General features: G+C 42.2%; 1 protein-coding gene across 4 annotated transcripts; it reads left to right on the forward strand.

The window, feature by feature from the left end:
* Window positions 1-1,079: 1,079 nt before the first annotated feature.
* On the forward strand, window positions 1,080-21,351 carry trip6 (thyroid hormone receptor interactor 6). 4 transcript variants are annotated; one of them, XM_062984535.1, is made up of 11 exons: window positions 1,081-1,231; window positions 6,343-6,471; window positions 6,870-7,073; window positions 8,423-8,541; window positions 9,934-10,062; window positions 11,425-12,081; window positions 15,001-15,091; window positions 16,185-16,354; window positions 17,642-17,820; window positions 18,115-18,235; window positions 20,641-21,351. In XM_062984535.1, the coding sequence occupies exons 3-11, from the start codon at window positions 6,881-6,883 to the stop codon at window positions 20,770-20,772; spliced, it is 1,791 nt and encodes a 596-aa protein (XP_062840605.1). In that variant the 5' UTR covers window positions 1,081-1,231; window positions 6,343-6,471; window positions 6,870-6,880; the 3' UTR covers window positions 20,773-21,351. The 4 variants fall into 4 exon arrangements, with proteins under 4 accessions (XP_062840603.1, XP_062840605.1, XP_062840606.1 ...); XM_062984536.1 differs by having other exon boundaries at window positions 1,082-1,221; XM_062984533.1 differs by lacking the exon at window positions 6,343-6,471 and having other exon boundaries at window positions 1,080-1,231.
* The last annotated feature ends 1,712 nt before the right edge of the window (window positions 21,352-23,063 follow it).

The raw sequence follows: 23,063 nt of genomic DNA on the forward strand, positions 1-23,063 counted from the left end.
GACGTTTGCCCACATCTATGGCAGGCATCCTCACAGGTGTGACAACACAATAATAATAATAATAATTTATTATTTATTTATTAGCAACATTTATATCCCGCCCTTCTCACCCCGAAGGGGACTCAGGGTGGTTTACAAGTATATATACATACAATATATTATATTATGTGACTATATTGCAATATTATTAGTAATATTGCATGTAATATAAATATACAATTATAATAGTGAATTATAATTATTATTACTTTGTATTACATCATAATATTATTATTAATATTACATGTGTAATAATAATCTTATTTTTGTATCCCGCCTCCATCTCCCTGAAGGGACTTGAGGTGGCTCGCATGGGGATAAGCCCGAACAACATAAATTAAAAACATGTTTTTATAGTTTTAATGGTTTAATCTACAGTTGTATGTAGTTTATTTAGATATGTGATATATTTTTATATATTTGTAAGGCATTGAATTTTGCCATTTATTATGTTGTAAACCGCTTTGAGTCCCCCCAGGGGTGAGAAAAGCGGTATAGAAATGCAGTTAATAATAATAATAATAATAATAATAATAAATCAGCCACTTTGATTAGCATTGAATGGCCTTGCAGATTCAAAGCCTGGCTGCTTCCTGCCTAGGGGAATCCTTTTTTGGGAGGTGTTAGCTGGCCCCGATTCCAGTGATATATATTAACCCCACTTGCCTCGTTTCCAACAGACCTCACAACCTTTGAGGATGCCTGGCATAGGTGTGGGCGAAACGTCAGGAGAGAGTGCTTCTGGAACATGGCCATGCAGCCTGGAAACAAACCTCACAGCAACTCAGCCTCCATGATAGAGTCATGCATTCATAGAGTGGCATGGATATCCAACCTCATCCTGCCAGAGATAGGAAGGCACACTCCAATCCCTCCCAACAGATGGCCATCCAGCTGTAGCTTCAGAAAACTCCAGACTCTTCCACTATTAAACTTTTAGGCTGCCCATTCGTTCGTTCATTCATTCATTCTTTCCTCCCTCTTTCCTTTCTTCCTCCTCCCCATTCACCCCCCCCCGCCCACCGGAAGTGGCAGGAATTCCCAGGCTCCACGTGACGCTTTGGAATGCGGTGGTGACGTCATCCCCGGGGGTGGGGGTCTCTCTGTCTCTCTCTCTCTTTGCAAGAAAAAAAATACAAATAAAGTTTGGAAAGGAAGCAGGAGCAGAAGCGGCGGACCCAGGTGAGAGCAGGTAGGAAAAGACGCCAGGTCTTGGGAAAAGTTACTTTTTGCAACCCACAGCATGGCTAGGAGCGAAAGCTTCTCAAAGAGAGTGTGGAAAAGTTACTTTCCCCCCACCCTCCCTAGGTTCTAGGAGCTTTCGGCCACCCAAAAAGTAACTTTTCTTAAGTTCTCTTTGATCTGATAGGAAACCCCCCTCTTCCTAATCATTCCTCCTACAATCTCTCCATCAAAAGAAAAGTAACTTTTACAAATCTCTTTTTTTTCTCTTCCTCCCACCTTTTGGTGCTTTTGGGGTCCCAAAAAAGTAACTTTTCCAAGGCCTGATAGATTCTGAATGATTCTGGGAAGTGTCAAGCAAGAAGGTAACTTTTTGAAAAGTCTGAAATCTTTTTTCTCCTTCCTCCTACTTTTTGTTGATTTGGGGGTCCCCCCCAAAAAGTAACTTTTCCAAGTCCTGATTCTGGGAAATGTCAGGCAAGAAAGTAACTTTTGCAAAGTCTGATAAGAAATCTCCCTACTTTTTGCTCCTTCCTCCCACTTTTTGGTGGTTTTGGGGTCCCAAAAAGTAACTTCTCCAAGGCCTGATAGACTGGCTAAATGATTCTGGGAAGTGTCAGGCACGAAAGTAACTTTTGCAAAGTCTGATGAGAAATCTCCTAAGTAACTTTTGCAAAGTCTGATAATAAATCTTTTTTTGCTCCTTCCTCTTACTTTTTGGTGGTTTTGCGGTCCCAAAAAGTAACTTTTCCAAGTCCTGATAGATTGGCTGAATGATTCTGTGAAGTATCAAGCAAGAAAGTAACTTTTGCAAAGTCTGATAAGACACCTCCTTTTTTGCTCCTTCCTCCTACCCTTTCGTCGTTTTTGGGGTCCCAAAAAGTAACTTTTCCAAGTCCTGATAGATTGCCTGAATGTGTCTGGGAAGTGTCAAGCAAAAAAGTAACTTTTGCAAAGTCTGATAATATATCTCCTTTTGGCTCCTTCCTCTTACTTTTTGGTGGTTTGGGGTCCCCAAAAAAGTAACTTCTCCAAGCCCTGATAGATTGGCTGAATGATTCTGGGAAGTGTCAGGCAAGAAAGTAACTTTTGCAAAGTCTGATAAATCTTTTTTTCTCCTACTTTTTGATGGTTTTGGGGTCCCAAAAAGTAACTTTCCCCAAAAGTAACTTGAAAAGTAACTCAGATTCTGAATGATTCTGTGAAGTGTCAAGCAAGAAAGTAACTTTTCCAAAGTCTGATGAGAAATCTCCTAAGTAACTTTTGCAAAGTCGGATGAGAAATCTCCTAAGTAACTTTTGCAAAGTCGGATGAGAAATCTCCTAAGTAACTTTTGCAAAGTCTGATGAGAAATCTCCTAAGTAACTTTTGCAAAGTCTGATGAGAAATCTCCTAAGTAACTTTTGCAAAGTCTGGTAATAAATCTCTTTTCTCCTTCCTAGTTTTCGATGGTTTTGGGGTCCCAAAAAGTAACTTTTCCACGTCCTGATAGATTCTGAATGTTTCCGGGAAGTGTCAGGCAAGAAAGTAACTTTTCTCCAACATTCTGGTTCCTTCCCATTTCCTCCCAAGCCATGGTTGAGGAAAGTAACTTGGTTGAACATTTCCTTTGCCTTTTTTTTGCATGCTGATTCAAGAGAACCATGAACATAAAAAAGTAACTTTTCCAAGCATCCCTGGGGGCTGGAGGCCAAAAAAGTAACTTTTCCAAGCTCTGAGATTTCCAAGACCCCAACATTTTGAAAGAATATTTTGAAGTATATTTTAATTGCTTTTTATTTCTTTGTAAACCAGGTATGGGCAAACTTGGGCCCTCCGGGTGTTTTGGACTCCAACTCCCACAATTCCTAGCAGCCGGTAGGCTGCTAGGAATTGTGGGAGTTGGAGTCCAAAACACCCGGAGGGCCCAAGTTTGCCCATACCTGTTGTAGACTGAACGGTGATGCAGAAAATATAATGTATTATTATTATTATTATTATTATTATTATTATTATGAAATACACATTGTTTATTTGAACCTGGGTGGCTGGGAAAGGATTGTACGCAGAACTTGTTTTCCGTGCAAAATGATTTTTTAAAAATATATTATAATATTACCTCCAGGCTACGTCTAGAAGGCAATTTCATGTCTCGACTTGTACCTGAATTTGTTTATTATGCACATGCAAATGTTCCAAAACACATTGGCTCCAAAACACATTTCGGATAGGCTCATGCTTGACTACACTATAAAACTAATGCAGTTTAATACCACTTTAACTGCCATTGAATGATCCTAGGTCATCAAGGGAGTTGTAGTTTTGCAAGGCCTTTGAAAGGACAGACGAGGAAGGGGAGAAATCTCCATTTTCTTTCTATGTTTCTCCTAAAATGGATATGGAGATATATATATATATATATATATATATATATATATATATATATATAAACACACAAACACATGAGATGAGATATATAATTTGCTAGCTTTGCGGCTTTCAGGGTGTGTCAAAAGAGCTTCTGCTTCTTTGTTTAGCGGGACTAAAGTTAGATTTTTTCTTGAGTCAGCCGGCCTCCAGATGTCCAGGGTGGGAGAAAAAACTCTTGAGGCAGGAAGCAGCCAGGCTTTGAAGCTGCATGGCCATTCGGTGCGAACCAAGATGGCCAGTTGCAACATTCACACTTGCAGACAACAGGCAAAAGTTCTTTCTCCCACCTTGGACATCATTCCACAGATATATAAACCCCACTTGCATAGACCTCACAACCTCTGAAGATGCCTGCCATAGATGTGGGTGAAATGTCAGGAGAGAATGCTACTAGAACATGGCCATACAGCCTGGGAAACTCACAGCAACCCAGTGATTCCGGCCATGAAAGCCTTCGACAACACTTTAATATAGATTTTTATATGTTTATCTCCTGATTGAGAGGCAAAGCGGATGTATGTCAGGAGAGAATGCCACTGGAATATGGCCATACAGCCCGGAAAACTCACAGCAAACCGTTATATATAGATATAGATATATAGATATGAGGTTTTTAGACAAATGGATCTGATTTACATATGTTTTAATTTTATAATGTATTTTAATGATGTATTTTTATAGTTTTAATTGATTATATGTACTTTTTTGTTTTATTATTATGTTCTTGGCATTAAATGTTGCCAACTGTGTAAGCCGCCCTGAGTCCCCCCGGGCGAGAAGGGCGGGGTATAAATCCTGGAAATTAAATAAATAAATAAATAAATAAAGATATAGATATAGAAATAGCTAGCTAGCTAGATAATATATTATACATATATATATTTGTGTGTGTGTGTATGTACAGACAGATAGATAGATAGATAGATAGATAGATAGATAGATAGATAGAGAATATATTATACATATATACCCTGTTTCCCCTAAAATAAGACATCCCCATAAAATAAGACCTAGTAGAGGTTTTGCTGAATTGCTAAATATAAGGCCTCCCCCGAAAGTAAGACCTAGCACAGTTTTTGTTTGGAAGCATGTCCGCCAAACAGAAGATGGAAATATTGGTAATAACAAGAAATTCTTGATAGGATTCAGAGTTTGTCTGATTATGCTGGTTTATGATGACAACTACTGTACAGTATATAGTAAATGATTATTTTTTTGTTCAACAATAAATGTGAATTCTTTTTCATGGAAAAATAAGACATCCCCTGAAAATAAGACCTAGAGCAAAAATTAATATAAGACACTGTCTTATACTGGGGAAACATGGTATATAATATTAGATACCGTGTTTCCCCGAAAATAAGACAGTGTCTTATATTAATTTTTTCTCCCAAAGATGCTCTAGGTCTTATTTTCAGGGCATGTCTTATTTTTCCATGAAGAAGAATTTACATTTATTGTTGAACAAAAAAATGAACATTTATTATATATTTCCATCATTTCTATCCCGCCCTTCTCACCCGAAGGGACTCAGGGCGGCTTACAAAACTGGCAGAATTCGATGCCAATACACAACAATACAAAAGAATAAAACATAAGCAATTAAATACAGATTATATATTATAATATTATATATTACTGTATTGAACTATACCACTCTACTGTAATATTATTAGTAATATTATGTTGGATAAGTGAGACTCTACTGTATTATTATTATTATTATTATTATTATTCACCTGACATTAAGTCTAGTTGTGTCCATCTTTGGGGGTTGGTGCTCATCTCCATCTCCAAGCCGAAGAGCTGGCGTTGTCTGTAGATGCCTCCAAGGTCATGTGGCCATGACCGAAAGGAGCGGGGTGAGCTCCTGCTGTTAGCCCCAGCTTCTGCCAACCTAGCACTTCAAAAACATGCAAATGTGAGTAGATCAATAAGTACTACAATGGCAGGAAGATAACAGCGTTCCATGCAGTCATGCCTATGGCCACATGACCTTGGAGGTGTCTATGGACAATGCTGGCTCTTGATCTTAGAAATGGAGATGCAATATATTATATTATTATATATTATTGTATATTATATTATATTCTGTATACTGTACAGTAGTTGTCATCACAAACCAGCATAACCAGATAAACTGTGAATCCTATCAAGAATTTCTTGTTACTACCAATATTTCCATGTACAACACTTTATGGTACGTACATTTACCGATCCTGCATGCTCTGGTGTTCTGTTTGGCGGGCATGCTTCCAAACGAAAACTTTGCTAGGTCTTACTTTCGGGGGAGGCCTTATATTTAACAATTCAGCAAAACCTCTACTAGGTCTTATTTTCTGGGGATGTCTTATTTTAGGGGAAACAGGGTAGCTAGAGAATATATTATACTATACATATACATACATATATAATATATAATATATATTAGATAATATATTATGCATATATATATATATATAATATTAGGTAGATAGATAATAGATTTTATATATATATATATACACACACACACATATAATATTAGATAGATAGATAATATATTATGCATATAAATTTTTATATATAATATTAGATAGATAGAGAATATATTATACATATAGGTATATAGTCTTCCAGGGAAGCAAACTTTGCTACATCTGCCATCAAAGAATGGAAATTTACAGCCTTGGAGGGTCTCTATTTCCCGCCCCCCGCCCCCAATTTATTTAGGGAAAGCAGAAACTATTTTTACGATCCTGGATCATCGTCTGTCCTGCGATTGCCTAAGAGAAATTCCTCGCCCTTATCTCTCCCTGGGTCCAAATTCAAGCCGGCTTTGCAAAGAAAAAGAGGGAAAAGGTGAGGCGAGTTTGGGCCTTCCGTCCAGGTGTTTTGGACTGCAACTCCCATCATTCCTAACAGGCTCAGACCCCTTCCTTTTGCCCCTGAGGCTGTTAGGAATAGAGGGAGTTGCAGTCCAAAACACCATGGTTTACACCAGGAAATATAATCCGATAATGGGACACACTTTACAAATGTCCATGGGAGTTGCAGTCCAAAACTCCTTAAGCGGCTGAGGGGCAAAAGGAAGGGGCCTGAGGCTGTTAGGAATGATGGGAGTTGCAGTCCAAAACACCTGGAGGGTCCAAGTTGGCCCATACCTGGTGTGGATGGACACCTTCCACTTTGTCCGTCTCGTTCTTGAATTGCAGTGTCCATAATAGGACACATGTATGATGCTGACCTTCTCCCCGCAGCCTCTCTCGTGATGTCCGGCCCCACCTGGCTCCCTCCCAAACAGGTGGGCACCCCGGACATCACCGCCTCCGCTCCGGCCACCTGCAGACCCCAAAAGAGCTTTGTCTCGGTCCCGGTCTTGCCCAAACCGTACGGGTTTCCGGAGGCGAACGGGACCATGAACGCGGCCGGACTCTCTCCTCGCTACCAGCCACCTGTGCCAGGTAAGTCGGGTAGGTACCGCTTTATGCGGGGAGGCTAATTTAACTTATTAACATAGCCTAACTCGTTGTTGACCTAAGCAACTCAAAAGATAGTTGCATCTATCAAGTAGGAAATTTAGGTACCGCTTTATGTGGGGAGGCTAATTTAACTAATTTAATTATCCTAGCTCGTTGTTGGCCTAAGCAACCCGAAAGATAGTTGCATCTATCAAGTAGGAAATTTAGGTACCGCTTTATGTGGGGAGGCTAATTTAACTAATTTAATTATCCTAGCTCGTTGTTGGCCTAAGCAACCCGAAAGATAGTTGCATCTATCAAGTAGGAAATTTAGGTACCGCTTTATGTGGGGAGGTAATTTAACTAATTTAATTACCTAGCTTGTTGTTAACCTAAGCAACCTGAAAGATAGTTGCATCTATCAAGTAGGAAATTTAGGTACCGCTTTATGTGGGGAGGCTAATTTAACTAATTAAAATAGCCAAGCTCGGTGTTGACCTAAGCAACCTGAAAGATAGTTGCATCTCTCAAGTAGGAAATTTAGGTACCACTTTATGCGGAGAGAATAATTTAATTAATTAAAGTAGCCTAGCTCGTTGTTGACCTTAGCAATCCGAAAGATAGTTGCATTTATCAAGTAGGGAATTTAGTTACCACTTTATGCGGGGAGGCTAATTTAACTAATTAAAATAACCTAGCTCGTTGTTGACCTAAGCAACCCAAAAGATAGTTGCATCTATCAAGTAGGAAATTTAGATACCGCTTTATGCGGGGAGGCTAATTGAACTAATTAACATAGCCTAACTCGGTGTTGACCTAAGCAACCCAAAAGATAGTTGCATCTATCATGTAGGAAATTTAGGTACCACTTTATGTGGGGAGACTAATTGAACTAATTAAAATAGCCTAGCTCATTGTTGACCTAAGCAAACCGAAAGATAGTTGCATCTATCAAGTAGGAAATTTAGGTACTGCTTTTAAGCGGGGAGGCGAATTTAACTAATTTACGACACCATAAAAAAATCGTCCAGCAGCGTGTGGAAGAATGAGGAAGTAATCCATCAAGGACTCGGTGTCACAGTGGATGATGAAGCGGCAGCTCCCCCTGTGGCCGGAATTGAGCAGACCCTCATGAAGCCGGAAGCTGGAAAATTGTTAAATTGCCTCTATGTCTGTGTCTGTATGTTGTATGTCTAATGGCATTGAATGTTTGCCATGTATATGTGCATTGTGATCCACCTTGAGTCTTCTTCGGAGTGAGAAAGAAGGGCGGAATACAAATAGTGTAAATAAATAAATAATAATAATAAATAATAACCTTCTCGTCTTCCGTTGTTCTTCGGCATTGCCAGGGCCTCCTCCTCCTCCTCTTCTCCGGGATTCCTCACCTGAACATCGTTACTCACCTGCAGACGAGCGCGGACCGGGAGGATCCTGGGCGGGCATCTCCCACTCCGCCTATGCCTTGCAGGTCAGTGGAGTATTTCGGTTTCCAAAGGGCCGAGAAGCAAATTCCTAACAACCACATCCTAGAACACTGTGCCTGGTCACTATGTCTTGAAGTTTTGTCATTGGTTTTAAACCTTTGTTACATGACTATATCTCTTATTTATTTATATTTATGTGGTATTGGGTTTTAATTGCTGTATGGTTTTCGCTTGTTGTATGATTTCTGTTGTATTGCAAACCTCGAGGAGAGAGGGTGGTATATAAATAAAGTATTGTTATTATTATTATTATTGACACAAAGACATAGTATGACACAACAAACGAGATATATATGCTGGATTTATTCAGGCACAAGCTTAATGGTTACAGTAACTTCTCTTTAGAGGCACTTGGACTAACCATTGCAAAGCTATATTGAGGTGTTTCAAATTCGTTAAAATATCACTTCCTTCTCTACTGCTTTCAACTGCAGTCACCCTGTGAATTTCAATCACAGACTATCTGTTCCTTATCTGGAAACAGACTACCTTAAAATAAGCCACCAAACTTATTTCAAACTGTCTCAAATAAGCACTTGAGTCTCCCTGATTCTCCAACTGAGAATCAGTCTTAACTGTACCTCAGCAGGGCACAGACTAACTGCAGGAAAATCGCATTCAAAACACCCCCGATAGATGGCCATCCAGCCTCTGCTTAAAAGCCTCCAAAGAAGAAGCTTCCACCATGCTTTCTCCAGGGCAGAGAGTTCCACTGCTGAACAGCTCTAACAGTTAGGAGATTCTTCGTAATGTTCAGGTTGAATCTCCTTTCCTACAGTTTGACTTCCCCTCATATCTTGATCCATGGCTCCTCTCAGCCTTCTCCTCTGCAGGCTCAACATGCCCAGCTCTTCAAACCGCTCCTCATAGGGCTTGTTCTCCAGATCCTTGAGTCGCCCTCCTCTGGACATTTTCCAGTTTGTCAACATCTCCCTTCGGTTGTGGTGCCCAGAATTGGACACAGTGTGATTCCAGGTGTGGTCTGACCATGCTGCTGATAAATCAATTTAAACATTGCATTTCTGATTATTCAATGGCTAAAGCACCTGGTTTGCATCATGTCATATTTGCATTGTGTCATGTTTGTTGTTAGCTGCCTTGAGTCCCTATATTGCAGGCATGGGCCAACTTCGTCCCTCCCTCCAGGTATTTTGGACTTCAACTCCCACAATCCCGAACAGCCTGCCGGCTGTTCGGGATTGTGGGAGTTGAAGTCCAAAACCCCTGGAAGGAGGGACGAAGTTGGCCCATGCCTGCTGTAGAATGAACACAGTTCGATTATCATTCCAATCCTGGGAGTTGTAGTTTGGCGAGGTCCTAGCCCTTGCAAAACCGCACATCCCAGGGTCCTCTTTCTTCCTCTCCTCCTCCTCCAGCAGGGGGCGCCCTCGCTGGACCAGGGCCCGCCGCACTCCACCAGCATCGACCTCCAGATCGACTCGCTGACCAGCATGTTGGCCGACATGGAAGGCACCCGGCAGCAACAGCGGCGAGGAGAGAGGCCGGTAAGCAGCGGGCAGCAGGGATGAAATGTCCGGGGGGATTCCGGGAGTTTCACGTTTTGCCTGCATATGTGGCTGGCATCCTCAGAAGTTTGTTCAGTGGTCTGTTGGAGGTGAGGCAAGTGGAGTGTGTGATATATATATATAATATATCTATCTATCTATCTATCTATCTATCTATCTATCTATCTATCTGTGGACTGGCCAGTTTTGGATTGTATAGCCATATTCCGCTAGCATTCTCTCTTGACGTTTTGCCTGTATATGTGGCTGGCATCCTCAGAAGTTTGTTCAGAGGTCTGTTGAAGGTGAGGCAAGTGGAGTGTGTGTGTGTGTATATATATATATGTGTGTGTGTGTGTTTGTGCGCACTGGCCAGTTTCGGGTTGTATGGACATATTCTACTAGCATTCTCTCTTGGCGTTTTGCCTGCATATGTGGCTGGCATCTTCAGAGGTTTGTTCAGAGGTTTGTTGGAGGTGAGGCAAGTGGAGTGTGTGTGTGTGTGTATATATGTATATATGTGTGTGTGTGTTTGTGCGCACTGGCCAGTTTCGGGTTGTATGGACATATTCTACTAGCATTCTCTCTTGGCGTTTTGCCTGCATATGCGGCTGGCATCCTCAGAAGTTTGTTCAGAGGTCTGTTGGAGGTGAGGCAAGTGGTGTGTGTGTGTGTGTGTGTATATATATATATACAGTAGAGTCTCGCTTATCCAACATAAACAGGCCGGCAGAACGTTGGATAAGCGAATATGTTGGATAATAAGGAGAGATTAAGGAAAAGCCTATTAAACATCAAATTAGGTTATGATTTTACAAATTAAGCACCAAAACATCATGTTTTGCAACAAATTTGACAGAAAAAGTAGTTCAATACACAGTAATGCTATGTAGTAATTACTGTATTTACGAATTTAGCACCAAAATATCATGATGTATTGAAAACATTGACTACAAAAATGCATTGGATAATCCAGAACGTTGGATAAGCGAGTGTTGGATCTGTGGACTGGCCAGTTTCGGGTTGTATAGCCATATTCTGCTAGCATTCTAATCTAGGCACTTATCATAGCGATGAATGAGCTTGGCAACTCCTTCCCCACAAAACTCTGCTGCTTGCGTCCTCAACCAGCCGGTCACCCCTGCCCGCAGCTGCGCATCATCACCAAAATGCTGCGACTTTGTTGAGAAGTGGTATTTAGGTGTGGCTTTCAACTGCATATGGTAAATGTTTTCTCCTATACTTTGTTCGTTTTTAATTCCAGAACGTAATCTACTTTCTGGATAACCCTCGTATGTTCCTGATCCCGGCCATGAACGCCTTTGACGACACACTGAGCTCTTTTCCTTTCCTCTCCTGCAGAACCTGGACCCCTCCCCTTACTCTCCGGCCCTTCCGCAGCCCGGCGTCGCCAAACCGGTGCCAGTCTACAAGCCAGGACTTTCCGGAACCTTCCCTCCGGCCAGGCCTTCCGCCTTCATTGCCACCGACAGCGCCTTCACCAAGAGCGGATCCAACTACAGTGCTGTCCAGTCCTATCCGGCCGCCTCTCCTCTTCCGGGGGATTCCTACGGCTACCACCGGGCAACCGGGGTGCCCAGGCCGTTCCCGCAGCCCATCCCGGCCTCTTACACCACCACCTCGTCTGCCACGGGGCCGCCGGTCAACGTCCAGGTGAAGGTGGCCCAACCGGTGTTGGGGTACCACCAGCCCAGGCGCCGGCCGGAGCTCGCCTACGGGCCTCCATCTCCGCGGCCCAGCTACGGGGCCAGACCACCCCCGCAGTACGCCTCGGAGCCGGGGGTCCGGGCCCGGCCTCTGGAGGCGGGGGAGCCATGGTATCCAGAGCCCCCCTCCTACGGCCGGCGGGTGGCCGAGGGCGAGCTCTACCCCAAGGGGGGGGCACCACAGCCGGGCGTCGGGCCGTTTCTGGCCGGGATGGGCAAACCGGCCAAGGAGGATGCGGCCGTCGCCCCCCAGATGCCCTCGAGCGGCGGAGGGATGAGGTACCAGCACCAGGTAAATAATAACAACACTTTTAATAAGACTTGGTTTATATTCCGCCCTTCTTCCTATAGGGACTCAGAGTGGATTATAGTATAAACAGATACAGGCAAACATTCAGTGCTTTGTTAGAATACAATGAGACACGTATACACAAACAAAGGCAAAGGCTTCTCCTTTCATTTCTGGCTTTGGAGGCCGTGCTCATCTCTGGCTCTGGGGAGGAACTCGTCTCCATTTCCAAGCCAAGGAGCCAATGTTGTCACCTCCTGGTTGTGTGACAGGCATGATTGCTTCAAGCATCTTTATACCTTTCCCACCCAAGCAGTACCTATTTATCTACTCACATATGCACGTTTTTGAATTTTTTCGTGTTAGAAATTACTTGAGAAAATGCAAGTTGCTTATGGTGTGATAGAATTGGCCGTCTGCAAGGACGTTGCCCAGGGGACATTGCCCAGATGTTTGATGTTTTACCATCCTTGGAGGAAGTTGAGAATATGTCTTCACATGGGGAGCTGGAGCTGACAGAGGGAGCTCATTCACGCTCTCCTCAGGTTGGATTCGAACTGGCAACCTTCAGGTCGGCAACCCAGCCTTCAAGTCAGCAGTCTTCCGGCACCAAGGTTTAACCCAGTGCTTCACCGGGGGCTCCGTTTTTGAGCCGCTAGGTTGACAGGAGCTAGGGCTAACAGCAGGAGCTCACCTTGTCCTGCGCATTTGAACTGCCAACCTTCAAGTCAGCAGTTCACCAGCACAGGCATTTAACCCATTGCACTACTGTGGCCCCTAAATAGAATAATGGTTATCATTGTAGTAGTAATAATAACACCATGTAACAAAAATGATGCATATAACATATTACCAAATCTAATCATAATAATATGTAACAATGTAACACTATGTAACAAAATTTGAAAACAAAATTCTGTTTCTGTTTGTGTGACCCTTACTTTGAAAGTAGTTGTTCTAGTTGTTCTATTCCTGAAACTTTTGCTTTGTAGCTGCCACAATGTATGTATTTATTTATTTATTATTTACTACATTTGTATCCCACCCTTCTCACCCCGAAGGGGGCTCAGAGCGGCTTACAAGTAATATGTACATACAATATATTATATTATTAGGATAGCACAGTATTATCATTATATATACTGTATTACTATAGTGTACTATACCACTATACGTAATATTATTCGTAACATTACATGTAATATATAATTAATATTATTATATTGTATTATATTGTATTACATTATAATATTATTATCAATATTATATGTATACAAAAGGTAAAAGGTAAAGGTTTTCCCCTGACGTTAAGTCCAGTCATGTCTGACTCTGGGGGTTGGTGCTCATCTCCATTTCTAAGCCGAAGAGCCGGCGTTGTCCATAGACACCTCCAAGGTCATGTGGCCATAGGCATGACTGCATGGAGCGCCGTTACCTTCTCGCTGGAGCGGTACCTATTGACCTACTCACATTTGCATGTTTTCAAACTGCTAGGTTGGCATGAGCTGGGGCTAACAGCGGGCGCTCATTCCGCTCCCAGGATTTGAACCTGGGACCTTTTGGTCCGTAAATTCAGCAGCTCAGCGCTTTAATACAGTGTGCCACCAGGGGCCCCCTTATATGTATATGCAATATATTAATTATTATTTATTATTGTATATTATATTATATTATTAGCATAGTGTGTATATTGAAATGATTGAGACTCCCTTGAGATAGTCATTGAAAAACTATAGCAAAATATGCTGCAGGAGGTCCCTCCCACAAAAACAAAGTTTTCGCAGGGCCCTTCCACACAATCATATAAGCCAGAATATCAAATCCCACAATATCTGCTTTGAATACGGTTATCTGAATCCACACTGCCATATATCCCAGTTCAAAGCAGGGAACGTGGGATTTTATTGAGCTGTCTGGAAAGGGCTGCAGTTTGATAAACTTTGTCCATGTGTTTATGATAGAACCTTTAGGAAATGACATTTATAATGCAGGAACAAAAATGGTAATAATAATAATAATAATCATCATCATCATCATCATCAGCCCAGGAGCAAGCCATCAGAACAAATGCAATTAAGGCCAAGATAGAAAAATCAGCTGATGACCCAAAATGCAGACTGTGCAAGGAAACTGACGAAACCATTGATCATATCCTCAGCTGCTATAAGAAAATTGCACAGACAGACTACAAACAGAGGCACAACTATGTGGCCCAAATGATTCATTGGAACGTATGCCTCAAGTACCACCTCCCAGCAGCAAAGAACTGGTGGGATCACAAACCTGCAAAAGTATTGGAAAATGAGCACGCAAAGATACTGTGGGACTTCCGAATCCAGACTGACAAAGTTCTGGAACACAACACACCAGACCTCACAGTTGTGGAAAAGAAAAAGGTTTGGATCATTGATGTCGCCATCCCAGGTAACAGTCGCATTGACGAAAAACAACAGGAAAAACTCAGCCGCTCTCAGGACCTCAAGATTGAACTTCAAAGACACTGGCAGAAACCAATGCAGGTGGTCCCGGTGGTGATGGGCACACTGGGTGCCGTGCCAAAAGATCTCAGCCGGCATTTGGAAACAATAGACATTGACAAAATTATGATCTGCCAACTGCAAAAGGCCACCCGACTTGGATCTGTGCACATAATCTGAAAATACATCACACAGTCCTAGACACTTGGGAAGTGTTCGACTTGTGACTTTGTGACATGAAATCCAGCATGTCTATCTTGTTTGCTGTGTCATAATATAATAATAATAATAATAATAATAATAATAATAATAATAATAATAATAATAATAATAATGTTTTCAGCCTCTCCTCATACCTCAAGGCATGTTGGAATGCATAGACCGAACATATAATTGAGGATTTCTTTCCTTTCTTGTCCTTCTTTCCACACACACTCAACTCCAGGCCCCTCCAAGCCGCCCCGAAGAGGAGCTGGACCGACTGACGAAGAAGTTGGTCTATGACATGAATAACCCTCCATCGGGGGAATATTTTGGTAAGCTCGTCGGGAAATTTGCACCCTTGTCATAAAGTAGCTGCCAGCTTCGATGGGTGTATCTATGCTATGGAACAGGCATGGGCAAACTTCAGCCTCCAGGTGTTTTTGTTGTGACTCAGCCACAGCATAGCCAGAGTGAGGATGAAGAAGGCGATTCTGGGTTTCAGATACAAGAGCCAGATGATGGGATGCAGGATGAATTTCAGGATAATGGCATAGGAATGGGAATGATACAGGCTGATTCAGAGGCTCGAGAAATGCAGCTTGGACCCCACAGGCCATAGATAACAGCCAGGATGACATTCCCATGGGAATTAATGAGCAAGAGATGTCTCAAGCCCCGGTGTCTTTAGCCCCGGTTCAGGTGCAAGATAAAAAGGACCTTGAATTATCTAGGGCGGACCGGTTGTTATGGAAAGGAGTTCAGCCTCGTAGGAGTGTGAGATTGGCGGGGAAAAGAGAGGCCTTCACAGGAAAGAAAAATGCATTTCTGGGGTGCTTTTAAAAGTGTGTGTTTTGAGATAGATTTTTGTCAAAGCAAATTCTCGCTTCATCTGAGTGGATGCTCCTGCTTCATGACTAAGAGAAGATTCCTGTTCCTGGATCTTTGAAACCTTTGGGCCTTTGTTCTTTGGTATCTATCGTCTACTGTTTTGGCTTATGGACTTGTGGATTCTTATGGCTTACGAACTATTGGATTTCTGGGTTGTTGTATGTCTTTCGGGTTGTTGTATGTTGTGAGGTACCTCTGAGGATGCCTGCCATAGATGTGGGCGAAACGTCAGGAGAGAATGCTTCTGGAACATGGCCACACAGCCCGAAAGACATACAACAACCCTGTGATCTGGGCCATGAAAGCCTTTGACAACATATTTGATTTCTATTGACTATTACTGCCTGCTTTGATTTATATCTGCTTTTGCTCACTAAAACTACAAAAGACTTTCTCCTGTGTGTGACTGGGTGTCTATAGCAAGGTGAACTATTCTGAGGTGCGACAGTTTTGGACTTCAACTCCCAGCATTCCTAACCACCTACTGCGAGTCCTGCTCCATCGTAAGCACTGACCAAGCCTCTCTGCCTGTTGTAGGGCGGTGTTCCCGATGTGGGGAGAACGTGGTGGGGGACGGGACGGGCTGCGTGGCCATGGACCAGGTCTTCCACGTGGAGTGCTTCACCTGTGCCACCTGCCGGTGCCGCCTCCGGGGCCAGCCCTTCTACGCCATCGACCGGCGCTCCTACTGCGAGTCCTGCTACATCGTAAGTGCGGGAAACGTGCCATCAATACTTTTCAAACTTTGGGAAGCATTAAAATTATAACTTCATAATGTTAATTATATTATTACTTATGCATTATAAAATGTGTATATTCCATCTTACTCATTTTAACATTTACATATTCACTTATATTTCATAGTTAAGCAAGTTTCTTTCTGTGCTAAAAAGTTTCTGGAACTTAAGCGGCCCCTAGTGTTCGAATGTGGGTACTGCACCATACTTTGGAAAAGTTCCTCTTTCCAGGAATTCTCCTATCTGTATGGGCAGCAGTTGTTTAGGATTTTTTTTTATATCTATATCCAAAATTTGAACTAGAACTACCAAATGTGCTAAGGGATTCTGGGAGCTGCAGTCCAAAGACATCTCTTTCCAGAGTTCTAGGTTAATAGAATAATAATTATTATTATTATAACAATAATAACAACAACAATAACAATAATAATAATATCTTACCTGGTTCTCTTTGTGTTGGGTTTGGACATGTTTGTTTTAAAACTTTTTTTCTGGAGTATTGGTATGATGGGCCTTACCAGAGCAAAGCTTGGACAAGTATTATTATTATTGATTATTATTGATGATTGATTATTATTATTGATTCTGGGAGCAGCAATCCTGAAAGAGTTGCCTTTTCCAGACACTTGCTTCCATTCTCTGTCCTGGCAGGTGACCCTGGAGAAATGTTCAATGTGTTCTAATCAACAAGTTCTATTATTATTAATAGTATTATTGATTATTATTATTATTATTATTATTGATTATTATTGATTCTGGGAGCGGCAATCCCCAAAGGCTTGCCTTTTCCATTCTGTGGCTTACATTCTCTGTCCCAACAAGTGACCCTGGAGAAATGTTCAATGTGTTCTATTAAATAGTTCTATTATTATTAGTATTATTGGTTATTATTATTATTGATTATTATTGATTCTGGGAGTGGCAATCCCAAAAGCCTTACCTTTTCCATTCTCTGGCATCCATTCTCGGTCTCAACGGGTGACCCTGGAGAAATGTTCAATGTGTTCTATTCAACAAGTTCTATTACTATTATTGATTATTGATTATTATTGATTCTGGGAGCAGCAATCCCGATAGACTTGCCTTTTCCATTCTCTGTCTTTTGTTCTCCATCCCAATAGATGATCTTGGAGAAATGTTCAATGTGTTCTATTTGACAAGATCTATTATTATTATTGATTATTATTGATTCTGGGAGCGGCAATCCAGAAAGACTTGCCTTTTCCATTCTCTGGCTTCCGTTCTCGGTCCCGACAGGTGACCCTGGAGAAATGTTCGATGTGCTCCAAGCCGATCATGGACCGGATCCTGAGGGCGATGGGCAAGACCTACCACCCGCAGTGCTTCACGTGCGTCGTGTGCCACCGGTGCTTGGATGGCGTCCCTTTCACTGTCGACGCCACCAGCCAGATCCACTGCATCGAAGACTTCCATCGGTAAGGAAAAAAATAACAACACCTTTGTGCTGAACTGCATGGATTTTGTGGACGCTAAGCAGGGCCGACCCCGGTTAGGGTTTGGATGGGAGACCATAGGCGGCAAACTTCAGCCCTCCAGGTGTTTTGGACTTCAACTCCCACCATTCCTAACAGCCTACCGGCTGTTAGGAATGGTGGGAGTTGAAGTCCAAAACACCTGGAGGGCTCCTGGCTGCCCTCTGGTTCTGATGGACTACAGCTCCCATCATCCACAGCCTGTTTTCAAGCCTGTTTTGCTTTCTGGTTCCACAGGAAGTTTGCTCCCCGCTGCTCGGTGTGTGGCAATGCCATCATGCCAGAACCCGGGCAAGAAGAGACGGTGCGGATCGTGGCCCTGGACCGCAGCTTCCACATTGGATGCTACAAATGCGAGGTGAGGAATTGAGTGGGGGTCTCCTTGGGGAGGAGCTGAATCTGTGGATTGACCTAGGAGTGCATACCTTCTTTCCGAAAATGCCACAAGCTGGTTGGAAGTTGGAAGACTTATGGAAAATGTTTCTCCAAGTGTTGCACTAGGCGCCTGGAGCCTCTTTTCATCACAAACCACACACTGTCCAGATTAGGTATGAGCAAAACAATCATAAAAGTCGTTAATCGTAATAAATTTGTTAATCATATTAATATTGAACTGGGTGATCTTGGGCAAGTCACACACTCTCAGCCCCAGAAAACCCAATGTAACAGGAAATAACACTTTCAAACCAGGAACAGATTTTCTTATTCAGAGGCTGATGGCCATCTGTCAGGAGTGATTTGATGGTATACTATGATTTCTGTTCCTAGATGATAAATGTCATTTCTTAATTGGTTCTGTCATAGAAACATGGCACAACTTTACACTGCGAAAACTTTGTCTTTGCGCAAGGGACATGATGCTGTGATAGCATATTATGGTTTCCTGGGACACTGTCGACCAATTTGACAAAGTTTCAGCCACAAAAACAAAGTTTCTGAAGTACAACAATGACTTTCAAAGTAAAGACAACCCAATGAAACAGGAAATAACACTTTCAAACCAGGAACAGATTTTTGTTGTTATTAAAAAATGTTTTTTTATGAAAACTTTGAAACATTGCCAGAAATCTGAGGATAAGTCAAACGTTCTTAGATTTGGTGAGCTAACAGTGGTTTTTGTGTTCTACCACTGTTGTAAATTTCATCAGGATAGCTCAAAAAATGAGGAAAAGATAATCCAATGTGAGAGCTTATTAAAAAGCAGAGTATAATAAAAGCTGGATATATGAAAAGCAAGCAAATATTGAAAAGGAATCAAATGTCACACATATACAGCAGAGTCTCACTTATCCAAGCCTCGATTATCCAAGCCATTTTTGTAGTCAATGTTTTCAATATATCGTGATATTTTGGTGCTAAATTCGTAAATACAGTAATTACAACATAACATAACTGCGTATTGAACTACTTTTTCTGTCAAATTTATTGTATGACATGATGTTTTGGTGCTTAATTTGTAAAATCATAACCTAATTTGATGTTTAATAGTCTTTTCCTTAATCCCTCCTTATTATCCAACATATTCACTTATCCAAGCTTCTGCTGGCCCGTTTAGCTTGGATAAGTGAGACTCTACTGTATGTCCATAAAAGCCCAAAGTCCCAAAAATCCCTTCAGAGGAAGTCTCTAAAATAATTCCAGTGATATTTGCAAGAACAAGGTACATAGATCCCAAGCAGACAAAACTATGCTTCACAAGATCAGAGATAAGGAGAGCAAGTGTGAAAGAAACGATCTCATGGGAGGGATTTTTAGCTTTTAAAAGTGATTCATGTTGATACTGTCAGAGTATTTGCAGCGCAGCAGTAGTTGGATGGAAGCAGTGGAATGCAGAACGAAGAGACAGAGACGTTGGTAAAACTATTTACAAAGTTTTACTGTATGCAGCAATAATCAACACAAACAGACTTGCAGACGACCGACGAACACAGGACTGCTCTGTTCTCCAGCAGAACTTGACTCGAACTCTAGGCAGACAGAACTCAACTGATGCAATCGTTATGCACAAACACTTGTGTCTGGATACTCCCTAGTTCCAGCCACGCATCAAGGTCATCATATCTTCTTGGCAGTTAACTCTTTCCACATTATGGTACAATCTGGATGATGCAATCAGTTGCAATACAAGCATGGCACAAATTGCATTTAAACACTATCAATACACAAATCCCACATTAACAGATACAATCGTTGTGAGACCAACATTGCATTCAGGGATAGACCTCTCGGTGTCAAGAGCCATGAAATGCATGTAACCAAGTGTCACGGCCCTCAGATTTTGTGCCATCTGCAGTTGCTTACCTGGTTTATAGCTTCAGCTGCCCCTGCTCATAAGGTGCCACCACTGAGGAGACCCTGCTCAGTTACCTTCACATTGTTCCAAAGGGTGCGGTGCAATAAAAGCCCCCCATGGCTGATTGCAGTCCTCCGATATAGAGAGGGTGGATGGGTGATAGAGTGGGAAGGATGCTGGGAGGTGTTACTCCAAGGGATCCTCCCTATGCTGAACTGTGGTGCCGATCAGAACGAGGACCTCCCCTGCAGTACTACATTGCACCACGAGAGGGAGCTTGAAATGTCATTAGAAAACAAAGATTTGCACAGCCCTAGTGTTTATGGATGGCATTTCAAGCTCCCTCTTGTGGTGTAACGAGGTATTGCAAGGGAGGTCCTTGTTCTGATCGGAAGCACAGTTCTTTGCTTCCAGGACGCAGAGATGGCTGTGGTTTGGGTTTTCATTGTGCCCTTTCTCCCGCAATTCAGGAATGTGGGCTCCTGCTGTCCTCGGAAGGCGAAGGCCGGGGCTGCTACCCGCTGGACGGCCACATCCTCTGCAAGAGTTGCAGCGCCCAACGCATCCAGGAGCTCTCCTCCAAGATCACCACCGACTGCTGATGGGATCGCCATTACCTTCTGCCCTATATCCCTGCTCCTATAAAGATCAGTTCCTATTTTATTATTCCCTCTCTGCCAAATCCCCCAATCTTAACTTTTTGCAGTCCCCCCAGACCCATAAGCTGGGCTTAGCTGGATGGTTGGGGGCTTTCCGATGTTTCCCTTCCTTTAATTATAGTCTCAATCAGGCCTGGGCCAACTTGTGGCTTCCATCCATGTATTTTGGACTGCAACTCCCAGCATTCCTAACAGCCTCAGGCCCCTTCCTTTTGCCCCTCCTGTTAGGAATGGAGGGAGTTGCAGTCCAAAACACCATGGTTTACACCAGGAAATATAATCCGATAATGGGACACACTTTACAAATGTCCATGGGAGTTGCTGTCCAAAACTCCTTAAGCGGCGGAGGGGCAAAAGGAAGGGGCCTGAGGCTGTTAGGAATCCTGGGAGTTGCAGTCCAAAACAAAAGGAAGGAAGCCCCAAGTTGGCCCAGGCCTAGTCTGAATGACTGAAACTTCCATCACTCCTGGCTTGTTATTGCAGGGCTGTGTCACAATTTGAATTAAAGATGTGTCAAACTTCGTTTCGTCTGGAACTTCTTTTTCTATATACAATTCTAGTTCTTTGGCCTCTTATAGATTATAGCAGGTTCCATTCATCTTGCTTGCTGTGAGCAGAAGGTTGGACTAGATGGCCTTTAGGGACCCTTCTGCTTCTTTGGCAAGTGCTGTTGTTGTCTTCAAGTCAGTTTTTGGGTTTCTCGTCCAGGTTTATTTGACGAAAGCAGCCCAACATTGCCTAATCTTAACTTGTTTGCCCGTCAGTTCAACTTTTCCCTAAAGTGCACACCCCCCAGATTATGCAAAATATTATTTAAATAACATTTAAAATAATAATGTATATGATAGTACAAAAATGAATTTTGTACTTAGATTTTTGGTCTGAACTCCAGCCTTTCTTTCGTGTGTGAGTGTGTGTATGAGTGTGAGTGTGTGTGTGTGTGTATACAGTAGAGTCTCACTTATCCAAGCTAAACGGGCCGGCAGAAGCTTGGATAAGCAAATATCTTGGATAATAAGGAGGGATTAAGGAAAAGCCTGTTGAACGTCAAATTAGGTTATGATTTTACCAATTAATCACCAAAACATCATGTTTTACAACAAATTTGACAGAAAAAGCAGTTCAATACACAGTAATGTTTTGTTGTAATTACTGTATTTACAAATTTAGCACCAAAATATCACGATACATTGAAAGCATTGACTACAAAAATTCCTTGGATAATCCAGAACCTTGGATAAACGAGTCTTGGATAAGTGAGACTCTACTGTATATATACACACCTTATATCCATGTTTGTGTGTGTATATATATATATATATATATATATATATATACAGTAGAGTCTCACTTATCCAACGTTCTGGATTATCCAACGCATTTTTGTAGTCAATGTTTTCAAAACATCATGATATTTTGGTGCTAAATTCGTAAATACAGTAATTACTACATAGCATTACTACGTATTAAACTACTTTTTCTGTCAAATTTGTTGTATAACATGATGTTTTGGTGCTTAATTTGTAAAATCATAACCTAATTTGATGTTTAATAGGCTTTTCCTTAATCCCTCCTTATTATCCAACATATTCACTTATACAACGTTCTGCCGGCCCGTTTATGTTGGATAAGTGAGACTCTACTGTATATATATATATATGCATGTGTATGTGTGTATATGTGTGTGCATATGCCCACACACACACATATATGCATATGTATGCAAATATTCCAAAAATCTGTAGGACATCCACATAGGAGACAGATCTCTCTTTCTCTATGTATATCCCCATATGTGTGTGTGTGTGTGTATATATATATACATATGCATATATATGCCTATGTATGCAAATATTCCAAAAAATCTGGAAAAAAAATCCCAAACATTTCGGAGGAGGGATGCTGACCCCTTTGAATCCCTGTATATATTTATTTTCTTTTGCTCATGAGCTGCCAAGGCTAATAAGGCCTTTCGCTTCACCGGCTGCTCCAGGGGGTCCCCTCCACCCCCATGATCCACGCCCCCCCCCCCCACAAAAAAGCCCAGCATCCAGGGGTGGGGAGGGATGCTTCCTCCCATTGGCTGCCACCTTTCTCACCTGGAAAAAATACAGACAGGTTCGGAAACCGATCCATTCAGGTGTGACTCCTGGTCCGCACGGCAAGGATGGCGTCTCCCCACCTGTACCTGTGGCTGCTGCTCTTCCGGCTGGTCCTGGGCACCCCGATGCCGG

The sequence above is a fragment of the Anolis carolinensis genome, chromosome 6 (genome assembly GCF_035594765.1).
Source record: "Anolis carolinensis isolate JA03-04 chromosome 6, rAnoCar3.1.pri, whole genome shotgun sequence".
In the NCBI taxonomy this organism is placed as follows: Eukaryota; Metazoa; Chordata; class Lepidosauria; order Squamata; family Dactyloidae; genus Anolis; species Anolis carolinensis.